Consider the following 19,147-nt stretch of genomic DNA (forward strand, 5'->3'; position numbering starts at 1 on the left):
CCTCAGCGCCTAGGACTTGCCGATCGCATGGTCGGCGGTTCGAATCCCTGCGGCGGGGTGCGCTCCCGTCGTTCGGTCCCAGCGCCTGCCAACCTAGCAGTTCGAAAGCACCCCCGGGTGCAAGTAGATAAATAGGGACCGCTTACTGGCGGGAAGGTAAACAGCATTCCGTGTGCTGCGCTGGCTTGCCAGATGCAGCTTGTCACACTGGCCACGTGACCCGGAAGTGTCTGCGGACAGCGCTGGCTCCCGGCCTATAGAGTGAGATGCGCGCACAACCCTAGAGTCTGGCAAGACTGGCCCGTACGGGCAGGGGCACCTTTACTTTTACCTTTAGCTTTACCTTACTTTCAGTTAACTTCTTGTGCAGCAGAGATTTAGTCTGTAGGGGGTGTGAACACAAATGAAGCCCAGAATGTACGGCTTCCAGTCAGGGCTGGTGCTGTCGTTAGGCCGACTGCCTAGGGTACAGACTTCAGAGGGGTGCAGAATACTGACCTTTGAGGGGCACAGTTTTATTCAGATTAGTTTTTGGTATATCTTACAAATTTCTGGTAATATTTGATTTTTATTTTATATTTTGAAGAATTTGATCATTTATACCAGACATCTGTTTTTGAAAACTGATATTAGCAATTTGGAGTGGGTGGAGGAAGCCCTTAGCTGTGCCAAGGGTGCAAAATAGCTTGGCACTGTTTACAGTATTTGCATGTATGTCACATAAACCTACTTGTTAAATATTTTATTTTTGTCCACCTTTCCCCCAAGGAGCTCAGGACATCATACATTATTCATTCCTCCCCTCTTCCAATTTCATCCTCACAACCATCTTGTAACAGAGGCAAGTTGAGATAGTGGGACCCGATCTCCCTGTGAGCTTCATAGCAGAGTGGGGATTTGAGCAGGAATCTCGAGTCCTAGCCCAACACTTGAACAGGACACACCTTATCGATGGTGTTTATTAGGTACCAAGGTATGCATCTTACACTGTGAGCAACATGCTATCAATTAAAGTGATGCTTCATTTGGGTTTTTATAGATTTCTCATATTACAGGTTGGATCCACACACGCAGCAGAGGTCAGGAATTAGAGGAAAGAGTTCTGAAGTGACTGAATGGAATGGATCACTTAGTACTGCAGATGCTGTCCGACATTAAAACAAAAGAGGGTGCCCTGTAAGTAGAAAACTAGACAGCAGGGAAAGGGGTATGGCAAATGTTTCTCTTTGATGAAGTAGTTTTCTTCTTGCAATTTGTTTAAACGTGGAGTGATCAGACATTATATGGAACACCACCTGCAGTCTGAAACAGCACACTCCGTTGTTGTCATTCAGCGGTTGTAAAGCGGACTGTCCAACTCAAGTCTGCAGGTGGGCCGCACCATTTATGATACCACACAACAACATCGCTTGCAAGAAAGCAAACTACTTCGGGTCTTCCCTGCTGTGCTAGATTTCCACTTGCAGGGAGTTCTTCTCTTAACGCAAGGGAGAACGAAAGCGGCCCAATCCCATGTCTTTTAGAAACCGCAGAGCTTTCTAAAGCGCCAAGAACATAACTTGCGGCCGTCATTTCGAGATTGAGAAGGGAAGCTGGGAGAAAAGGACTGTAAAGCAGGTCCGGCTCCGTACAGCGAAGAGCTGAAGACGCGGGGGGGGGGGAGGAGGAGGAGGAGTGAGACCGTCTTCGCCCCCCCCCCGCCCCTAATGGTACCGCCCTCCTCCCCCCACCCTCCCGGCGTTCGCTCGACGGGCTGCCTGAGCCCGGCTCGTCCAATAGGGCGGATAAAGGGAGGGCGGCGTTCCCGGCATGCAGCGTGCGCTAGTGCCCGGCCGGTGGCTAAGATGGCGACTCCCATGCACCGCCTTATCGCTCGGAGACAGGCGTAAGTGTGCGAGGGGCTGCTGCTGGCGAGGGTCGGGGGTCGCGCTGCGGGGAAAGAGGCGGGGGGGGGGGGAGGGGAGGCGCCGCCGCTGGAGACCAGCCGCGGGGAGCGGCGTCCTGCCGGGGAGTCGCGTGCAGCCGAAGAAGCTCCCGGGTTGCTGCTACCTGTCAGCCGCGAGGACGAGCGCGAGCTCTGGGAGCGGGGCAGCAGCTCGCGCGGCCTGAAAGCGAAATAGAAATGGAATGAGAGCGGGCGGGCGGGGGGGGGCGCCTGGTTCTTCGCGAGGCGGGACCGTCCCTTGGTGTCCGCGCGGGGATGTGCCACCCGGGCGCTGCTCCCTCGCACCTGCCTCTGAATGACCGACTGTGGGAGGCGCCGGGGTTGTGGACGGGCGATAGATGGGGGTCTTGAAAGGCTTCAAATCCCCTTCAGGTTCACGAAGGGAGGCTCTCCGTGGCCTGGTGGGCGCTACTTTCTCCTTTTCTTGTTTATCTTGCCTGCTAGCAAAATATGGTTAGGCATTCAAATGAATCTTAGTGGCGTTGGTCGTCTTTCGTTTGCGAAGTTGTGTTATCTCGCCCACTAGCGCTTCTAGCCGTTCAAAAGCTACTGTTGTGTAGAAGGTGGTCTTGTGTTATGTGACGTACGGTTGTTTCCTCGCCACACACACACACACCTCCTTCTCGCACAGAATGACACACTGCTTTCATACAGGCTTTGCGGTAAGTTGCCTTCGGTGCAGTGCAGCTGGAAAAGTTGCTGTGTGTAGCTGCTTGGAAGTAAGCCCCGCTAAGTTGAATGGGGCTGGCTTCTGTGTAAGGGTGAAAAGGACTGTGGTTTTAAAAAGGATTATCTAGGCACACGAAGTTGGTAGCTGATTGCCTCAGAGTGAATGCTTAGCAAAGGTTGAAGCTATTTTCTTTGGCTTGGTGCCTCCACTAGGGTTCCACATGTAGACTGGATATGTGGATATAAGACTGAATTGGAAATAACCAAAGCTTTCCAGTTGACTTCTTGCTGTGACATTTCTATTAATAAATATATAGAAATGATTCTCACACTAGAAGTGTGTAATCCCTGTGAATGTCAGAACTTTTTGATGGCTCTAAGCTTAAAGGAAAATGTGAAAAGGAGACATGACTTTATGCTTGTTTTTGATTACCCATACAAGCTTTTTATGTACTCATAAATGCTGCTTCACATTATTGTACTAATAAAGTAGTAATACTTATGTGAGTTAGTCAAGGTCATTTACAGAAAGACTATCAGAGGGACAAAGCAAAATTTAAAATGCTGCATGGTTCTTTGGTTTCAAAAATTAAGATGCCTGCACAAGACAATTGACCGATTCAGTTTTCCTATATTTTTTCTAGTTTCTCTTGCAGCATGGATTGTAGGGTCTGTTGTAATATCCTTTCATTTCTATCATGCAGAAGGCTTGTACAGTGTTGATTCTTAATCCTCATTAGGATTTATGATTTACTCAGAAACGGTATAGGGCCTTTTATGAGGTCTTGGTGTGCGTATTAGTAGTGTACCATGCCTTTAAAATGTTGTTCCCTTTACTAAGGGTGAGTAAAACGGCAACTGGAATAAAGACACAAGTATCCATCTAACCCATCTCCTAGTTATTATTTATTACTTGGTACAAACCACATACTCTTAGCTGCTTCATATACACTCATACGGCTTCAAAAATGCTTGGAGGAAAATCCATCATAGTCATACTCTTTGATTTAGTACAACAGGGTGAAGCAAACAACACTTGTAGGTCTAAAGAGGGTTTCTTTTGGAGTGGTTTCACAATATTCTCCTTCAGGACACCCACAACCACTACCTATCAGAATGAGACACTAATGCCCACCTCTAGCCAGCTGGTCAACCATCTCTTATTGGACATTAGAAGCCATGAGTATCAGGCGTCCAGCAATGTGTAGTAAGCCACATCCTTGCAAGCATGTTGACCTTCAACAACTGGCATTCGTCTGATAAACTATTACCAGTTATTTCTTCAGACACATTCACTGATTGCAGCAATAGTAGTGGTGTCTAGGTCAAAAGAGGTGCAAGCAATTTTATTCTTAAAGTGCTTAGCAAATAAATCACAGGAGACTACCGGGGCTTTTTAAAAGTAAACTTGTAGGCCTAGCTGAAGAAGACCCCAAACCAGGTGTGAGAAACCTTTGGCCCTCCAGGTGTTGCTGAACTACAACTCCCATTGGCCTTCCCAGGCATGGACATTGGCGTTAGGCAACATCTGGAGAACCGCATGTTCACCATACCTGCCCCAAACCATTCAAAGTGTTACTGGACGTGGGATTTATTGGTTGTGAAGTATTCATTCTTCACTCCTATCACTGGTACAGAGTAGCTCTTAATATTAGTTGTTCATTGGAATCAGTTGAATTGACCCAAAATTCCCATAACTTGTGTTCAAACCAGTGTTTGGTCTGCTTCATTTTCCCCAGTTCACTAGTATAACAGAGAGCTAAATGTGCCCTGTTTAATAGGCATGGGCATTTGGGAGTGATGTTTGAAGCCCAATTCATTTCTGCAGCAAACAAAGCTGCTATGACTTTGACATGAGCATCAGCCCTTCCTAATTAGGTCCCAACCTAATTTGTTAGGATATGTGGCTCACTCTGTTTCCAAGATGGACCATTCTAATTTGTTCACTGCTCCTGCAAAGGGAAGAGGTCTTCGTGGTGTATTTGTCCTGTATGGAGCCTCACTTTTATCATGTGGAAGCCACACTCAAATAATTATTTATTTAAGAAAACTTATGCACCACTTGATTGTAGAAAATATTTCAAAGTGGTTTACAAAAAAACCCCACACAATCCCAATAAAATTATTACTTAAAAAAATATTGTCTGTAATTTGAAACACACAGAAGGTTAAAGCTGCAGTAAACTAGACTAAACAAATCAAAACTCCTACAAACTTTCTAAACATCTGGGTAGGCTTATCTAAATAAGAATGTGTTCAGCAGGCACTGAAAGGAATACACAGAAAGTGCCTGCCTGATATCAGTAAGCAGGGAGTTTCAAACATGCAGAAATGTCTGCAGTGCAGCTGTTAACTATGGGATACTTTTCTGCTTTTTAAGTTGACTATTTTCTACATTCCTGAGCTGTTTTTAATTTTTACTTCTTGTGTTGGTGCTGCCACACTAAATGATCAAGTTCTTGCAGAAGTGGTGTGGGTTATATGGCATTGGTAAAAGTGCCAATTCTGCTGGTCAAGTGGGCACATAAGGGATACAGCAATCTCCTAGGTTAACTGGTCCCAAGTTGTTAAGGGCTTTATATATTCATAGTAACACCTTGAACTTGGCCCGGCAGCAGACAGGCAACCAGTGCAGACTCTGAGTACAGGTCTTAAATGTGGACAAAGTCTCACTCCCCCAGCAATGCAGTCATGTTACAGCTTTCTGTGCATAGAATTTCAGTGTGGGTATAGTGATTGGCCCTTCAAGTTTTTATGGGGATATATTTGAGATATAGTTTATGGAGTACCTCATTATCAAACTTTGCATGGTGCCAACTATTGTCATTCTGACATCGAGTGAGCACAATTGTTTCATGGTATTCCTACATATAATGTAAATTGGTTCTACATGTAGTTTCATCTGTTTTGCTGAATTTATTGACGTTCTGACCTTTGTTCTCCATTGAGTTTTAGAAACTTTTTACCATAAGATGCTCCAAAAATTTAATTGAAGGGTAGTGTAGAAATATTCTAAACATAAAAAAGGTGATAGTAGCTTTTACTTACTCATTTAGAAGTGTAAGTATCTTGACTTTTTCTAATGGCTCATAACTGCTTACAACAGAATTAATGTTATGTAAATCAACTCCAGGAATGGAGAACATTAAAATTTACTTAACGAAAACAAAACTAAAGCCTCAGTTAGCACATCTCTTCAATTCACTCATACTTATATCTCTTTTTAAACCTTTAGCGGTTTTTCTTGCAATAATAGACCATCAAAATTTGTCTAGTTAGAAACAATTTATTTATTTGTTTTTATTTATTGTTTATTTATTTATTTTTATTTATTAGATGTGTGACATCCATATGTAGGTTTGCACACATGACACCCAGGTAATCTTGCTTAGTTTCAGCAATAGAAATGTAGTAGAATATCAGATATTCACTAGTTCAGTTTTTGTAGATCTGTGAGGCATCAAAGGGTGGAGCCTATTGCTATAATATTGAAATCAATTTGAAGTCAGAAAAAATACTCTCATGTAAATAGCTTCTGGACCACAGCCCAGATTCCTGACTCTGGTTTTAGTTTTAAAAAGCCAAAAAGATACTCTGTGCCTTCTAGGAACAATCTCAGGCCGGGTAGAATGTATTTGTTTTTCAGATGAAATCTCAATTTTTATCTTCAGAAATGCTTTCAACTTGCTGCTCATGATGAAGAGCTTATATTTTTAATGCATTTGCTTTTTATACAGTTAATTTATACAGTTGCTGCTTTGCAGCTGTAATCATTATCACCGAATAAGAGTCTGTGAATAAATGTACTAGTATTTACGTAGCTGTTATTCCAGTTTGGATATTATCACCAGTCTTGTGAATTGCATGTGATAGGCAGGGGTGTGTGTAGTGGTGGAGAAGGAGAAAATCAATAACTGCTATCTCCACAGCTAGTGAGGTGAAAATAGCTCTTGGCTACATTTTCCTTACTTTTGTCTGGTGTTTTTTATCATAGTAACAGATCCTTAAGCTTTCTTGCACTTATTTGCATTCTAACAGGACAGTTTGAAACCATATTTACCACTTTCCCATATGGGAATTAAATTTGTCAAAAGTTTGTGCCTTAATTCTGAAACAACAACAACAAAAGCACTCGCTTTAGTTCTAGAAGATTAATCCTCAGCCCAGCTAAACAAGAGTACTGTACTTAAATGTAAGATTCTATTTGTCCCAAGGGAGGAAAAGTTAGTAATGCAGCAACCATTGGAGGCAATGGTAAAACCGCAATCGTTTTAAAAATGTTTTTAATGGAGTTAGATTGCATTGGAGGATTGATGTAATCCATGTACTCTGGTTCAACTGGCTTGTGGATCAGTCACCTAAATTCCAGTTAGGTCATTGGTGTGAGTAGCAAAGCATACATTAAGTGAAGCTATAATTTTAGCTTAAGCATATTTCCTTTACCAACTTTTATTTGTAGTGTAGTATCCAAGAGTGTTCTCTCTCCCTGCCTTTGGAGCTCCTGCCTCCAAAACCAGAGATGTTGTCACTACCTCTCCATTTCCTCTGACCTTGTGACAAGGACAATTCTCAAAACAGTAGGTGATTACCATATTTTTTGCCCTATAGGGCGCACCGGCCCATAGGGCGCACCTAGGTTTTTTTTTGGGGGGGGAATAAAGGGAAAAAAATATTCCCTCCCCAGCCCGAGCTTCCTCCGACCCCAGCCCCCAGAACAGGCGGCTATCCGCAAGCCTTGGGAGCCCGGCGGGAACTCACGCGGGCTCCCCAGGCTTGCGGATATTTGCCCGAAGCCCGGGGTGCGCTACTCAGTGCGCCCCAGGCTTCGGGGTGCAGACTGCTATCCACAAGCCTAGGGAGCCTGGTGGGAACTCCCGCGGGCTCCCAAGGCTTGTGGATAGCTTCCTGAAGCCTGGAGAGCGAGAGGGGTCGGTGTGCACCGACCCCTCTCACTCTCCAGGCTTCAGCAAAAGCCTGCATTCACCCCATAGGATGCACACACATTTCCCCTTCGTTTTTGGAGGGGAAAAAGTGCGTCCTGTAGGGCGAAAAATACGGTACTATTGTGGATATGAGGGAGCATCCAGTCTGTGCCTCTTTCTCTCCTGGGAAGCAGGGTATCTTAAGAATGTAAGACAAGCCTACTAGATCAGGCCAGTGGCCCATCTAGTCCAAGTCTGTTCTCGCAGTGGCTGACCAGATTCCTGTAGGAAGTCTGCAAACTGGACATCAGCACAACAGCACTTTGCCCACCTGTGATTCCCAGCACCTAGTATTCAGGGGCATACTACCTTTGACACTTCCCTCCAGTTCTCCCTAGACACAACTGAGTAGCATGGGTTGAAGATGTAGGCAATGTCTCCTGAGCAGTCAGAAGCACACCCCAAATCCCAGTAACCATAATGGGAAACGACTATAACTTTATGCACCTTGTCTATCTTGGTTTGTCTTATGATAACCGTGCAAACATGGCCAGTCTCCAACTTATATATCCAACATGATCCAGTGAGACCTGTAATGCAGATGAAGCTATGAATCCACATCAGTACTGAACCTGTATTTCATACCATCCCCCAAATCAATTGTCAGGCAGAGGGTAAGGAGGAGTTTAATATGGTCTAATACATTGAATAGGAAAATTAAAATTAGGATCTAGCAACGATCTGTCATTTGATCTTGTATAAATACACTTGGCCTTTGCTGTCCAGTTTGCTCTTGGGTGTATTAACTTATTTTCGAGAATGTACTTCAGAATCTTATACCACCTTGATATTCTGGCAGGCAGCTCAAGGAAACTGAAAGAGGGTTTGACAGCTGTTCCTTGATTTTTCATTTTTCTTGTGTTGTAAAACTATGTAATCATTTTTTCTATTAAATAATTGTATGGACTGAAATACATTTCTATCTAGATTCAGTTTTCACCTATCTTTGCTATGACAATGGAAAGAACATTCAAATGTTATTTTGGAACATGCTGTAGTTCTAGCTGTTCCTTTTTCTTGTTACAGCTGCTCCTGCTGGTAACACATCTGTGTCTCATGCTAGGTTGGGGGAAGAGATGAAAGGATTTCTGCAGCAGGTGTGGAATGACTTCATTGGACATTCAGCCTCCTTTGCACTTTCCCCCTTTTACTAATTTACTGCCTTTTTGGAGTAAACAGGGATGGCACACTCATGAATATTTAAGGACAGAGATCATAAGCTGGGAAGTGTTAAAATTACCCTCATCAGTAGATTGGTTCAATACAGTAGCTAGCTCCTTGTGACACCGTGACACCTTATTGTCTGGAAATGGAACTTTCTGATTCCTTTAAACTCTATATTTTCCCCTTTCCCCTGGCGTGGAAGTAAGAGCTGCCCATAGGAAACAGTGGGATTTCAGTGTTGCTTGCATTTAGATGGCATTGTGCCCACCCAGGAACTGAAGCAGAGAGATTAGTGCATGCTCATTCTAAATTGGATCTAATTACATTTGTGACTTTTAAAAATCAAAGCACACATCAGAGCAAATCAAAGGAGCACAAGGCTTCTTCATGTAATTGAGTACAGGATTTGGGCTGGTAAGGGAACTAAGGGAACAAGTGAACTAGAATGACCTTAGCTGTGATGTGAGGGATATCTTAGATAGGAGATATTTTTGCTGGAAGTTGAACCCAGCCTCTAACTTGTAATGTTATCAGTGGATTATACTACGCAGTTGTTATAAGCTTCTTGTTCAGCCACAGTCTGTTCTCATCGAATTACAAATATAATCCCCTACTAGGGGCCCAAAGTTGGTAGTTTTTATGTTGGAATTGCCATCTGTTTTCTAGAATGTTGATCTTAGCTGTGGTTAATAGTCAGCTTTTAAATCAAAGACATATGGTTTCAAATATTCTTGGATATTTCCATAGGGAAGCAAACAAGCAGCATGTGAGATGTCAGAAGTGTTTGGAATTTGGACACTGGACCTATGAATGTACAGGGAAAAGAAAATATCTGCATAGACCATCAAGGACAACAGAGTTTAAAAAAGCACTTCAGGAAAAAGAGAAGCAACTATTACAACAGAGGTAAGATCACAGGGGAAGGAGACTGTACACCATTTGTAGAAAAGTGCATGTGATCAAGCTGTAGTTTGAGAGCCCTTGAATCGTACAATTGTAGAGTTGGAAGGTGCCCGAGGGTCATCTAGTCCAACCCCCTGCAATGCAGGAATCTCAGCTAAAGCATCCATGGCAGAGGGGCATCCAACCTCTGCTCAAAAACCTCCCAGGAAGGAGAGTCCACCACCTCTCATGTGAGTCTATTTCACTGAAAGTTCTACGTGATGTTTAGTCAGAATGTCATTTCTCGTAACTTGAATCCATTGGTTGATTTCAGTGGGAAAGATAAGCATGTTCTGGGAACAAGGGCTACTATACATGTGATGCAACTGTGGTGTTATCTTGCAACTTGACATGGGATGACTTGTTCTCTTATTTTTACCCCCTGGCTTAAACATTGTAGTGTTCTTCTTTCTAGTTTGCCTCTCCTACAGTTTCATCTTTCCTCTAGTCTTAACTCTGCTGCTAGTTTAGAATTTGCCCCTTTCTGCATCTCACGTTGACCAAGTTTCTCTTTTCATAACACGCCCTTTCATTTTTTTTTATTACTCCCTGACCCCAACCTAATAATATTTATGCCCTCCCTCCTGTCTTTCCTTTTTGCTTGCTTCTTTTTATAGTGGTACCTCGGTTCTCGAATGTCTCCATCGACAAACGTTTCGGAACCCAAACGTTGAAAACCCGGAAGCAAATGCTTCCATTTTTGGATGCGCCTTGGAAGTGGTACAGCTTCCGCTGCATGTTTTTCCATTTTCTCAATTGAATTTGCAGGGAGCTCTTTGCGCCTCAGTTTTCGAACATTTCGGAACTCGGAACGGTCTTCCGGAATGGATTGCATTTAGGGACCGAGGTACCACTGTCCTTGGTTTCTTGTTGCCTTTGTTATGTTGATACTTTCTTATTAGCTAAACCTTGCCATACTACTTTGGTTGGATGTTTCCACCTTGTCTTGTTGCCCCTTTTCCCTGGACTGTCTTGCCTCAGAATCTCTGCACCTCTCACTTCTGTCTGCTCTTTAAGCATTTGAAAACATGCTTTTTGCCCTGTTTTTTTTTTACCCCTCTAAAATTCCTCCTTTCCTTTTTAGTATATTCTTTCACTCTTATGCCTTAAGGAGGGTTGTTCACTACAATTGTCATATAGCAATTAAATGCGAGAAAGCTTTGAATGCAGGGGTTGCAAATGTGGTGCTCACCTCCACAAAATCTGCTCTAGAGGGTCCCCCAGCTTTCCAGAGCAGATTTTTTTCTGGAGGGCATGGGATTGCAGGGGAAACAGAAGACTGGAAAGTCCACTTGAGTGATGTTGCATCTTAACCCATTGAGAACAATGCTTAGTGAATATTTATGTAGCCCACTCCTATGCAGTTTAAAATCAATGGATTTGTGTATTATAAATTACTACTATTGCAGATTTAGACATTTATTTAACAAAACATAGTTGGCTGTGTGATAAAGCTAACATTGTTGCTATTGTCTGCCAGCCAAGGGGCTTAAAAAAATAACCAATAGGTTTTTTTTGTTTTTTGTTTTGCAAGCACACACTCAACTCTCAACCTAACATTTCCTCATATCATTATGTTTAGTGCATATTTTCCCACTCTCCCAGCAAATTTTAGAGTATTTCAGTACTCCTTAAAACAGCCTTGTAGAGCAAGTCATTATCTCCACACTAAAGAAAATTTGCTGAGTTTGAGGCAATAGTAGCTTTCCGAGGCCAACAGGTGAGTTTGCAGCTGAAGTGATACTTGAGCCAAGGGGTATCCAGCTTACATTCTTAGCCATTTCACCGCATCATGTGTAAACTAAGAAATAGGAGCTATAGTATCATAATAGGAATAAAGGGATGCAGTGAGACATGTATTAAACTACAATGGGGGTGATGAAGATGATGCTGGTTTCCTGTTTATAGTAAAGATACAGCCTCACCGTTTTCTGTTGAAGATATAAATGTTAGCCAAGAGCAACAAAGCAGCCATCCATATTATATTCATCCAGAATTTCTAGTGCTGCTATTTACTTAAACAGCTGGCATCTAAGCTGCATGATGTTTTGACAGCACTGGCATTTTAATATACTAGCTATTCTTGCAGTATTGCTGAACTCTGAATAATTTCCTAAACATTCATGCCTGAAAATTATTATTCTTGTGTAATTCTGATAAATGACTAAACCAACTGTTTTTCCATGCTTATATTTTCAAAGCAATTTAACTGTGTAAAAACCAAGACTGCAAATTTGCCCTCCTTTTAAGCAACATCAAATAAAATAATAATGGATGTATAGAATAAACTGCAGACTCTTGAGACTGAGATACATGTATAAGTCGGTTCGCTACAGCTAGCTGATACAGTTTCAAAACAATTGCCCACGCTTTCTCTTTATCTATGCATCTGTCGTCTGGTATTACAAATTCACCATAAAAGCTCGGGCAAATTACACTACATATAATATACCCATTTACATCCCTGTTCTTTTTTAGCAAATTTGACGAGTCTTGTGAAATCAAGCTGTGTGATATGTTGAAAGGCAACTATATCTAAAGAAGAAAAATTCAGTAATGCTGTTACCATGCTACCGGGTTTCTTATTTCCTTTAAGTGGGACAACTTGAGAGAGAGGCCAGCACATGGTTTTTCTCAGTTTTGCTTCTTATTTATTTATTTCATAAAAATTTTGCACCGCTTGATTGTAAGAAACCTCAAAGCAGCTTGCTAATAGATAAAGCAAGAAAATCAGGAATGAGTCACAACCCTGCTTTAAAACATACTAAAGTAAAAATACTAAAACAGATTAAAATTACCTAAACTTTTAAAGCATCTGGGTAGGCTTACCTAAACAAGAATGTTTTTAGCAGGCACTGAAAAGAGAACAATGAAGGCGCCTGCTTGATCTCAATAGGCAGTGAGTTCCAAAGGGCAGGTGGGGCCACACTAAACGATCAAGTGCTCACCAATGCCGAATGTGTATTATGTGGCACCTGTAACTCCAGTTCTGCCAACCGAAGGGCACAGGTGGGGTAAGGTGGTCTTGTAGGTAAACTGGTCCCAAGTTGTGACAGCTTAAACTTTGCCTGGTAGCAAATCAGTAACCAGTGCATATCTCTGAGCACAGTTGTTATATGTGGACAAGGCCCTCGCTTCAATCAGCAATTATGCTACCCCATTTTTACTAACTGCAGCTTCTGGATCAAGCACAAGGGAAGTACATTAGTTTGGGTACTAATGCTTGTATGCAGTTCTGTCCATGTGTGAGCGGAATGGACTTCCATCCTTGTGAAATAAAACTTTGCCTTGCAACACCCCCTGCACCCACAAATCTGCTCTAGAAAGTGGAGGTGGGGCTGTGCAAGAGATAGGGGAGGTATGGGTGCAATGGGCAGATGGGGAAGGGAAGGGAAGTCCTTTTTATCTGCTTGCACAATGTTGGAATTCACTAATAATGTCTTCCCTGGGCAGTTTGCATAAACACCTCTGCCACTAGCATTCAATAAAGTAATTTATTAATACATGTATCATTGCCACTTACCCCTTTTGCTCATCTTATTTTGTCTAGGAAGTTTGATTCTCCACCCCCTGCCCACTGTTAAGTTTAAGTTCTAACTGTGCACTATATAATAATAATTTTACATATATAATTATTTTAAATCCAGCATATTAATTAAAACAATTCTTTCTCTTCTCCTGTCCTTACTTTCAACCAGCTCTGGAGAATGCACTACAGACAGGAAGAGCAAGAAGAAGAGGTATGTGAGAAAACCTGAAACTCAACCAATTGCCCCTGTCTAATTCCTATATTCTGTGATAAATGATGTAGTTTGGCTAATGAACTAGACATGCATGTTGTCGGCTTCAGTGCTAATTATGGACATGGAGAAGTAAGTGTCTGTGGGACCTACTTTCCAATTTGGGATTTACTTAATTCTAGTAGCCTTTTAATATTATGCATAGTGTGTTCTATTCCAGTTTATTTATTTTTTGTTCCATTTGCTCTACCTCTTCCTGTCTTTAGTGGTAAGCCCAGGTGTATCACTTGACAGATAACATGAGATAGTTTTATTAGAAGTTGCTGTCAAAACCAAGCGATAGAAGGAAAAAATGTTTCCCTACAGAGTTTCAGCTGCAAAAATGTGCTTCCTAGCCTGCAGTAGTTTCTCATACTAAGATATATCCTATATTTTAATTTCCAAGTCTCTCTGAAAACCATAGGCCTCTTGAACTTGGAAGTGGCCCTCTGCTATATACTGTATCTGCTGATTATTGGATTCTCTAGAAACAAACAGATAAACACTGACAAAATAAACTTCAATGTACTTTGGAAAACTGGGATCTTCCCATTTATAATAACTGCTCTTGGCTGTTTCACACAGCTTTTCTTTTGTGCTGAAGGAAATACAGAATTCAACTCATGATAAACTACTTTTTTTAATGCTGCCAGTTTTTACAAAATAGTGTAATTTTAAGAACTTTGTGGAGGCTTCAAAATAACGCCCCCTGCTCACAACTTAGAGGCTGCAGACCTCTTTTGCTTCTGGGTGGAATTAACCAGTTTCCCATTCTGGCAGATGCAGAAACTGGAAGCAAAATCTTCCACTCTTGTTCCCTGGGTGCTTGAAATATAGGAGTAGCATATGGGCCCAAGCCTTATTGCAGCTCATCCATATAGCAGGAAACCATAGCCTTGCTATTCCCGCAAGTGGGATGGGGTATTTGAGCCTAGAACCCAGTCAGGGAGATCATTGATTATATGAACCTTTTTGTCAAAATAATGTTTTGTTGATAGTGGCACAGCTACAGAATTCAAAACTAGGAATGGTTTTGATCAGTGCTTTGTTTCTGTGGGGACACAGGGGTATGCATACCCCTAAACATTTTGTGAATCTTTGTACTTTTGTCCATTTACTGTATTTATTTTTCCAGATTTGAACTATAAAATGGTGATTTTCTTGAGTCAAAATGAGAGTACCCCTAAACATTTTTTTAGAAAAAAAAGCACTGGTTTTGATAATTGTTAGGGACTAATGCTCATCTAATGCTTAATTTTAATATTCATGGTAACTTTTATACCAATGTGAAACTCCCATATTCCCTTGCTTTTGTTTTCAGCTACTTTAAATAGCAACCAAACATCTATAAATAGAGAACCAAACTCCCCCCCCCCCCATCCTTGCTATACAAAATAAGAAAAAAAATTGTATTTCATCCTAAGAACATTTTGGGAAACAGATGAATGCTGTTCTGTGATTGAGATTGCTTTACAAGGCTTTGCTAGTCACAGAATCGCACAGTGCCATTGAATAATATCTGCTGGTCATCTTAAAACTCTTGTGCAGGTCTAAAAGTGTCACAAGTTCCAGCAGTAGCAGCAGCGCCAGCTCAGCCAGTGAGTCATCATCTGAGAGCGAAGATTCCTCATCCTCCTCTTCGGATGACAGTGACAGTGATGAAAGCACTTCCTCTTCCTCATCATCCCCCTCTTCAAGTAGTTCTTCCAGTTCTTCTGACTTTGAGACAGATTCTAGTTCCTCCAGCAGTAGCAGCAGCAGCAGCACAGACAGCAGCACGGATGATGAGCCGCCAAAGAAAAAGAAGAAGAAAAGTAATCTGGTGCAGTGTTAGGACTCTGGTGTTGATGAACGATTAGCATCTAAAATGCTTAATGGCCAAACGAAACTAACAGGTCAATTTTTACAATTGATTTCTTCTTCTTTTTTTGGTGTGTTTTACATAGTAGTTGATAGGACATAAACCGTTAAATGGGAAGTAACTCTTATTGAAAGAGTATTTTTGTGGATTATTGTTTAATAGGAAATGCTACTTTTTTTCTTAGTTTTTAAAGAAATCTATCAAATGTTTATATGAACTAAGGTCCAGTCACCCTGATGTTTACATGCCAGCAAGCAAAACACATTTATTTGAACCATCCTGTTACGTTATAAGCAACCAACGTCCATACCAATGTACTTCATGTGAAAAGCAAGATAGGAAGATAAAGGGTGCAAAGTTTTATTTCAGTTGGCTGATATGTCAAAGCCATATTCAATCTCCACTAACAGTTAAAAGGGGGTGGGGTGGGTGATACTGCCTTCAGCACAAGTGAAACAAATCTCCCTTTTCTGCCAGTAGCTGCTCAAATAATAGTTGCAATAATGTATTGCTGAATTTTGGAGATCAGGACCATACATTCATGCCAGTCCAGTGGGGTTGCTTCAGCCTGTTGAAAGAGGCTTCTGTGCATAGACTGCCCTTCTGAATGTGGTCCTGCATATACAAAATGATATGCAGTGACCCTAACATGGTAGTGGGCAGCACACATGGTACTACACTTAAGGATCTCCCCCCCCCCCTCCCCAAGGGGTTGGTTCATATTCTCAGTATAGAAAAGTCGCAGTCACTCCATCTGGGTTAGAGGGTAAATGATTTCCAGAAACCTCTCTGTCCCCCACCCCCAAGTAAACAGCACTGTCAAATGTTAACAATGCCTACCATCTGTTTATCAGTGGAGATCCTTCCATGCAACTACATACATGCCTCTCTCCAGCATGTACCACAATTCCTGGACCAGGGTCAAATGCTTTAATTTTTTTAACAAGACCCGTTCAGAGCTTAAAGGCCATCCCTTAAGCTGCATTTGCACTGCGCATGGAGAGTAGTGTTAACTGTTGCAACTGAAGTGTTTCATCTTTGTGCCTTTTCATAAAATTAAATGTTCCCCAGTAAGGGTGTTAAAATGAGGAGAGTTTTAAGTATTCATTTTATCTTCCATAATCTAATTTGGGAGGCTAGAGAAATTGTAATAACATACAAATGTTGTATTTTCAATGAGGAAAAAAGAAAAAACACATTTATTTTCATTGGAGCCCGATTTTAAAAAAAGAAAGTATCTTTAAATATTTCCCCTTGTGCTATTTTTGCATAGTAATTCTTAACTGTAAGATAAATTTGATTTATTTTGGTCATATAGCAACTTTCATTGTATTCTAATTTACAATCACTTATTTAGAATTATTTCTTTTTTGCATAGCACAAGTTATATATAATTGTATGAACTTTGAAATGGAGGGTACATAATAGCAAAAATCATATTGCAGTACATTTCTTGCTAGTTACAGAAGTGAACTAACTTGCTATTGTGATAAATTTTAGCAATTGGCAGTAGTCACTTAATTTGTGATACAGTCTCCTTTTAGTTTCTTATTGATGGGAGTCTTTTTAAGAGGGAACATGTGGGGGAAGATCTTAAATATCCTAGTCTAGTTAAAATATGAATTAACTATTGAACTATTTTTTATATTTTTATGAAAATGTAGTGTGTAGAATGCCTTTTGAATACAAATGTTCTATTTAAATGTTTATGTAAGTTGTGCATTTTAGTCTGTAACCATTTCTATGTTTTGCAGAACTCAGATACTGTAATTCTAAAAGTACAAGAAAACTATTTGAAAGTCATGCTAAAGAATGTATCATTTAAGAGGAAAGATTAATAAATTATTAAATGCAAATAAATGGCTTTATTGTTTATTTTAACAGAATGCAGATTCAGTGCCAATACAGTGGTAACTTGGTTGTCGAACTGAATCCGTTCCGGGAGTTCATTCGACTCCTGGAACCATTTGAAAACCAAGGCGCAGCTTCCGATTGGCTGCAGGAGCTTCCTGCACTCCATAGGAAGCTGCAGAAGCCGTGTCGGACGTTTGGCTTCCAAAAAACATTCGCAAACCAGAACACTCACTTCCAGGTTTGCGGCATTTGGGAGCCGATTTGTTCGGGAGCCAAGCCGTTCGACAACCAAGGTACCACTGTATTGCAGTTGGTTTCCTTAGCTGATTCTAGTCTTAAGGACCTGAAGCCATGGACAATAATGAAGATAATATCTTAAGAGATGGTGGGGACCTACTGTTGGCTAATCACTTACAGAAGAGAATGAGAGGAGCAAGAGTGGTATGGAGATTATATCGAGGAGACTCATTACAGTTATTCTATGGCTGCTTGCTCTAATGGTTTGTATGCAATATGCTACTTAATATTAGTTCAAAGGCAATTGAGTAGCTGCAATACAGCAGCATTAGGGCTTTTGCTTCATGTCATGTTTGTGGACTTCACAGAGATGTCTGGTGGTCCACGGTGGGTACAGAATTCCAGGCTAATTGCGTTTTCGTCTGCTCCAGCCAAGGCTCTTGTCTCTTGTTTTATAAGCATGAGATCTTGCTAAGAAAACTCTCTAATGTGGAATGAAGAACAACAAAGATCTGGTAGGAGAAAAAAAGAATAGCTATCAAAACTGAAATGAAATGTAAACCTTAAGAAAACATTGATGAGAATGTATGGATGAGATTGAAATGGGTAAGAGTCGTTAATGGCCTTGTTGGTGCCTGATGGCAAACCATAGTCAGAAACTAATTACGGCTTGTTGTGAATGAGCAGGGTGTGGTTCATGCTGCTTAATCACACTCGTTCTGCCCTGCTTCCTCTGGAAGAAAACCATGGCAATTGGTTTAGTGTTACATGTAGACTAGCACTTGTGGTTTGTAGCACTCCAAACAAACATGACTTCTGCTCATGGTTTGGAGAGAACCAAGCTGTGAGTGGTGCTTTGCATGTAATGCTAAGCTAAGTTCACGGTCCTTCTCCTGGAAGCAGGCAAGACAGATTAAGTGAAACCAAGCACCATGCACCATACCTTCATTCCCAGTAAGCCATTGTTTGCTTCTAACTGTTGTTTACCACTGCATGCAAACTAGTTAGCTCATTAAGGTATTTATTGAGCATGTTACCATCTTAGATTAGGGGCCAATCTACATGTTTTCTTTAAAAAAGCACAAGACAGAGTCTTTCTGATAATGTATCATAGGGGAGGGGAACCTGTGTTTCAGAGCCAAATGTGGCTCTCCAGGGTTTGCTTTTGGCCCTTGGAACTTGCCATAGGCCACAGCTTTCACTAGCCCTACTTTGTCCCCTCCTGGAGTGTGCTTTTGCCTGACTGGAATATGTCCTTGAACTCTGGTGATGCCTCTTGCTTGCCTGAATGGAGGACAGAGGAGAGAGAGAGAGAGAGAGAGAGAGAGTGTTTAGAAACTAGCCTACTGTACAAAGGCAAAAGGTACATCCATTGATTCGCCCACTTTTGCTTCTGGCCCCAGTCAAAAGGTGCACCACCCCTTCTCTACCATGCCAGATTACATTTTGGGGTGGTATATTGCTGGTCTTCTAGTAGTTTGCTGTTTATCGAAAACTATGTCGTGGAAAAAGAGCCTAGTCTAGTATTTTCTGGTGGACAATGATTTTTACATGACAAACCATTCAGTCATGTTTCATTTTGAACTGCCACTGCCTGGAGATGATGGTGCTATATGCTTTTTCCAAATGTATAGGTCGGTTTTAAGTGGCTTTTTCAGGTTTCATGCTGACTTTGTCAGTGTAATCAAACCTGCTGTAAATTATCCCAGTGAAG

The 19,147-nt window shown here is 41.5% G+C and overlaps 1 protein-coding gene across 1 annotated transcript; it reads left to right on the top strand.

The window, feature by feature from the left end:
- Window positions 1-1,752: 1,752 nt before the first annotated feature.
- On the top strand, window positions 1,753-16,166 carry ZCCHC10 (zinc finger CCHC-type containing 10). Its single transcript, XM_080995470.1, has 4 exons — window positions 1,753-1,885; window positions 9,508-9,666; window positions 13,401-13,442; window positions 15,030-16,166. The coding sequence occupies exons 1-4, from the start codon at window positions 1,845-1,847 to the stop codon at window positions 15,313-15,315; spliced, it is 528 nt and encodes a 175-aa protein (XP_080851596.1). The 5' UTR covers window positions 1,753-1,844; the 3' UTR covers window positions 15,316-16,166.
- Window positions 16,167-19,147: the final 2,981 nt, after the last annotated feature.

Source organism: Podarcis pityusensis, assembly GCF_964106645.2.
Source record: "Podarcis pityusensis genome assembly, chromosome: 2".
Lineage (NCBI taxonomy): Eukaryota > Metazoa > Chordata > Lepidosauria > Squamata > Lacertidae > Podarcis > Podarcis pityusensis.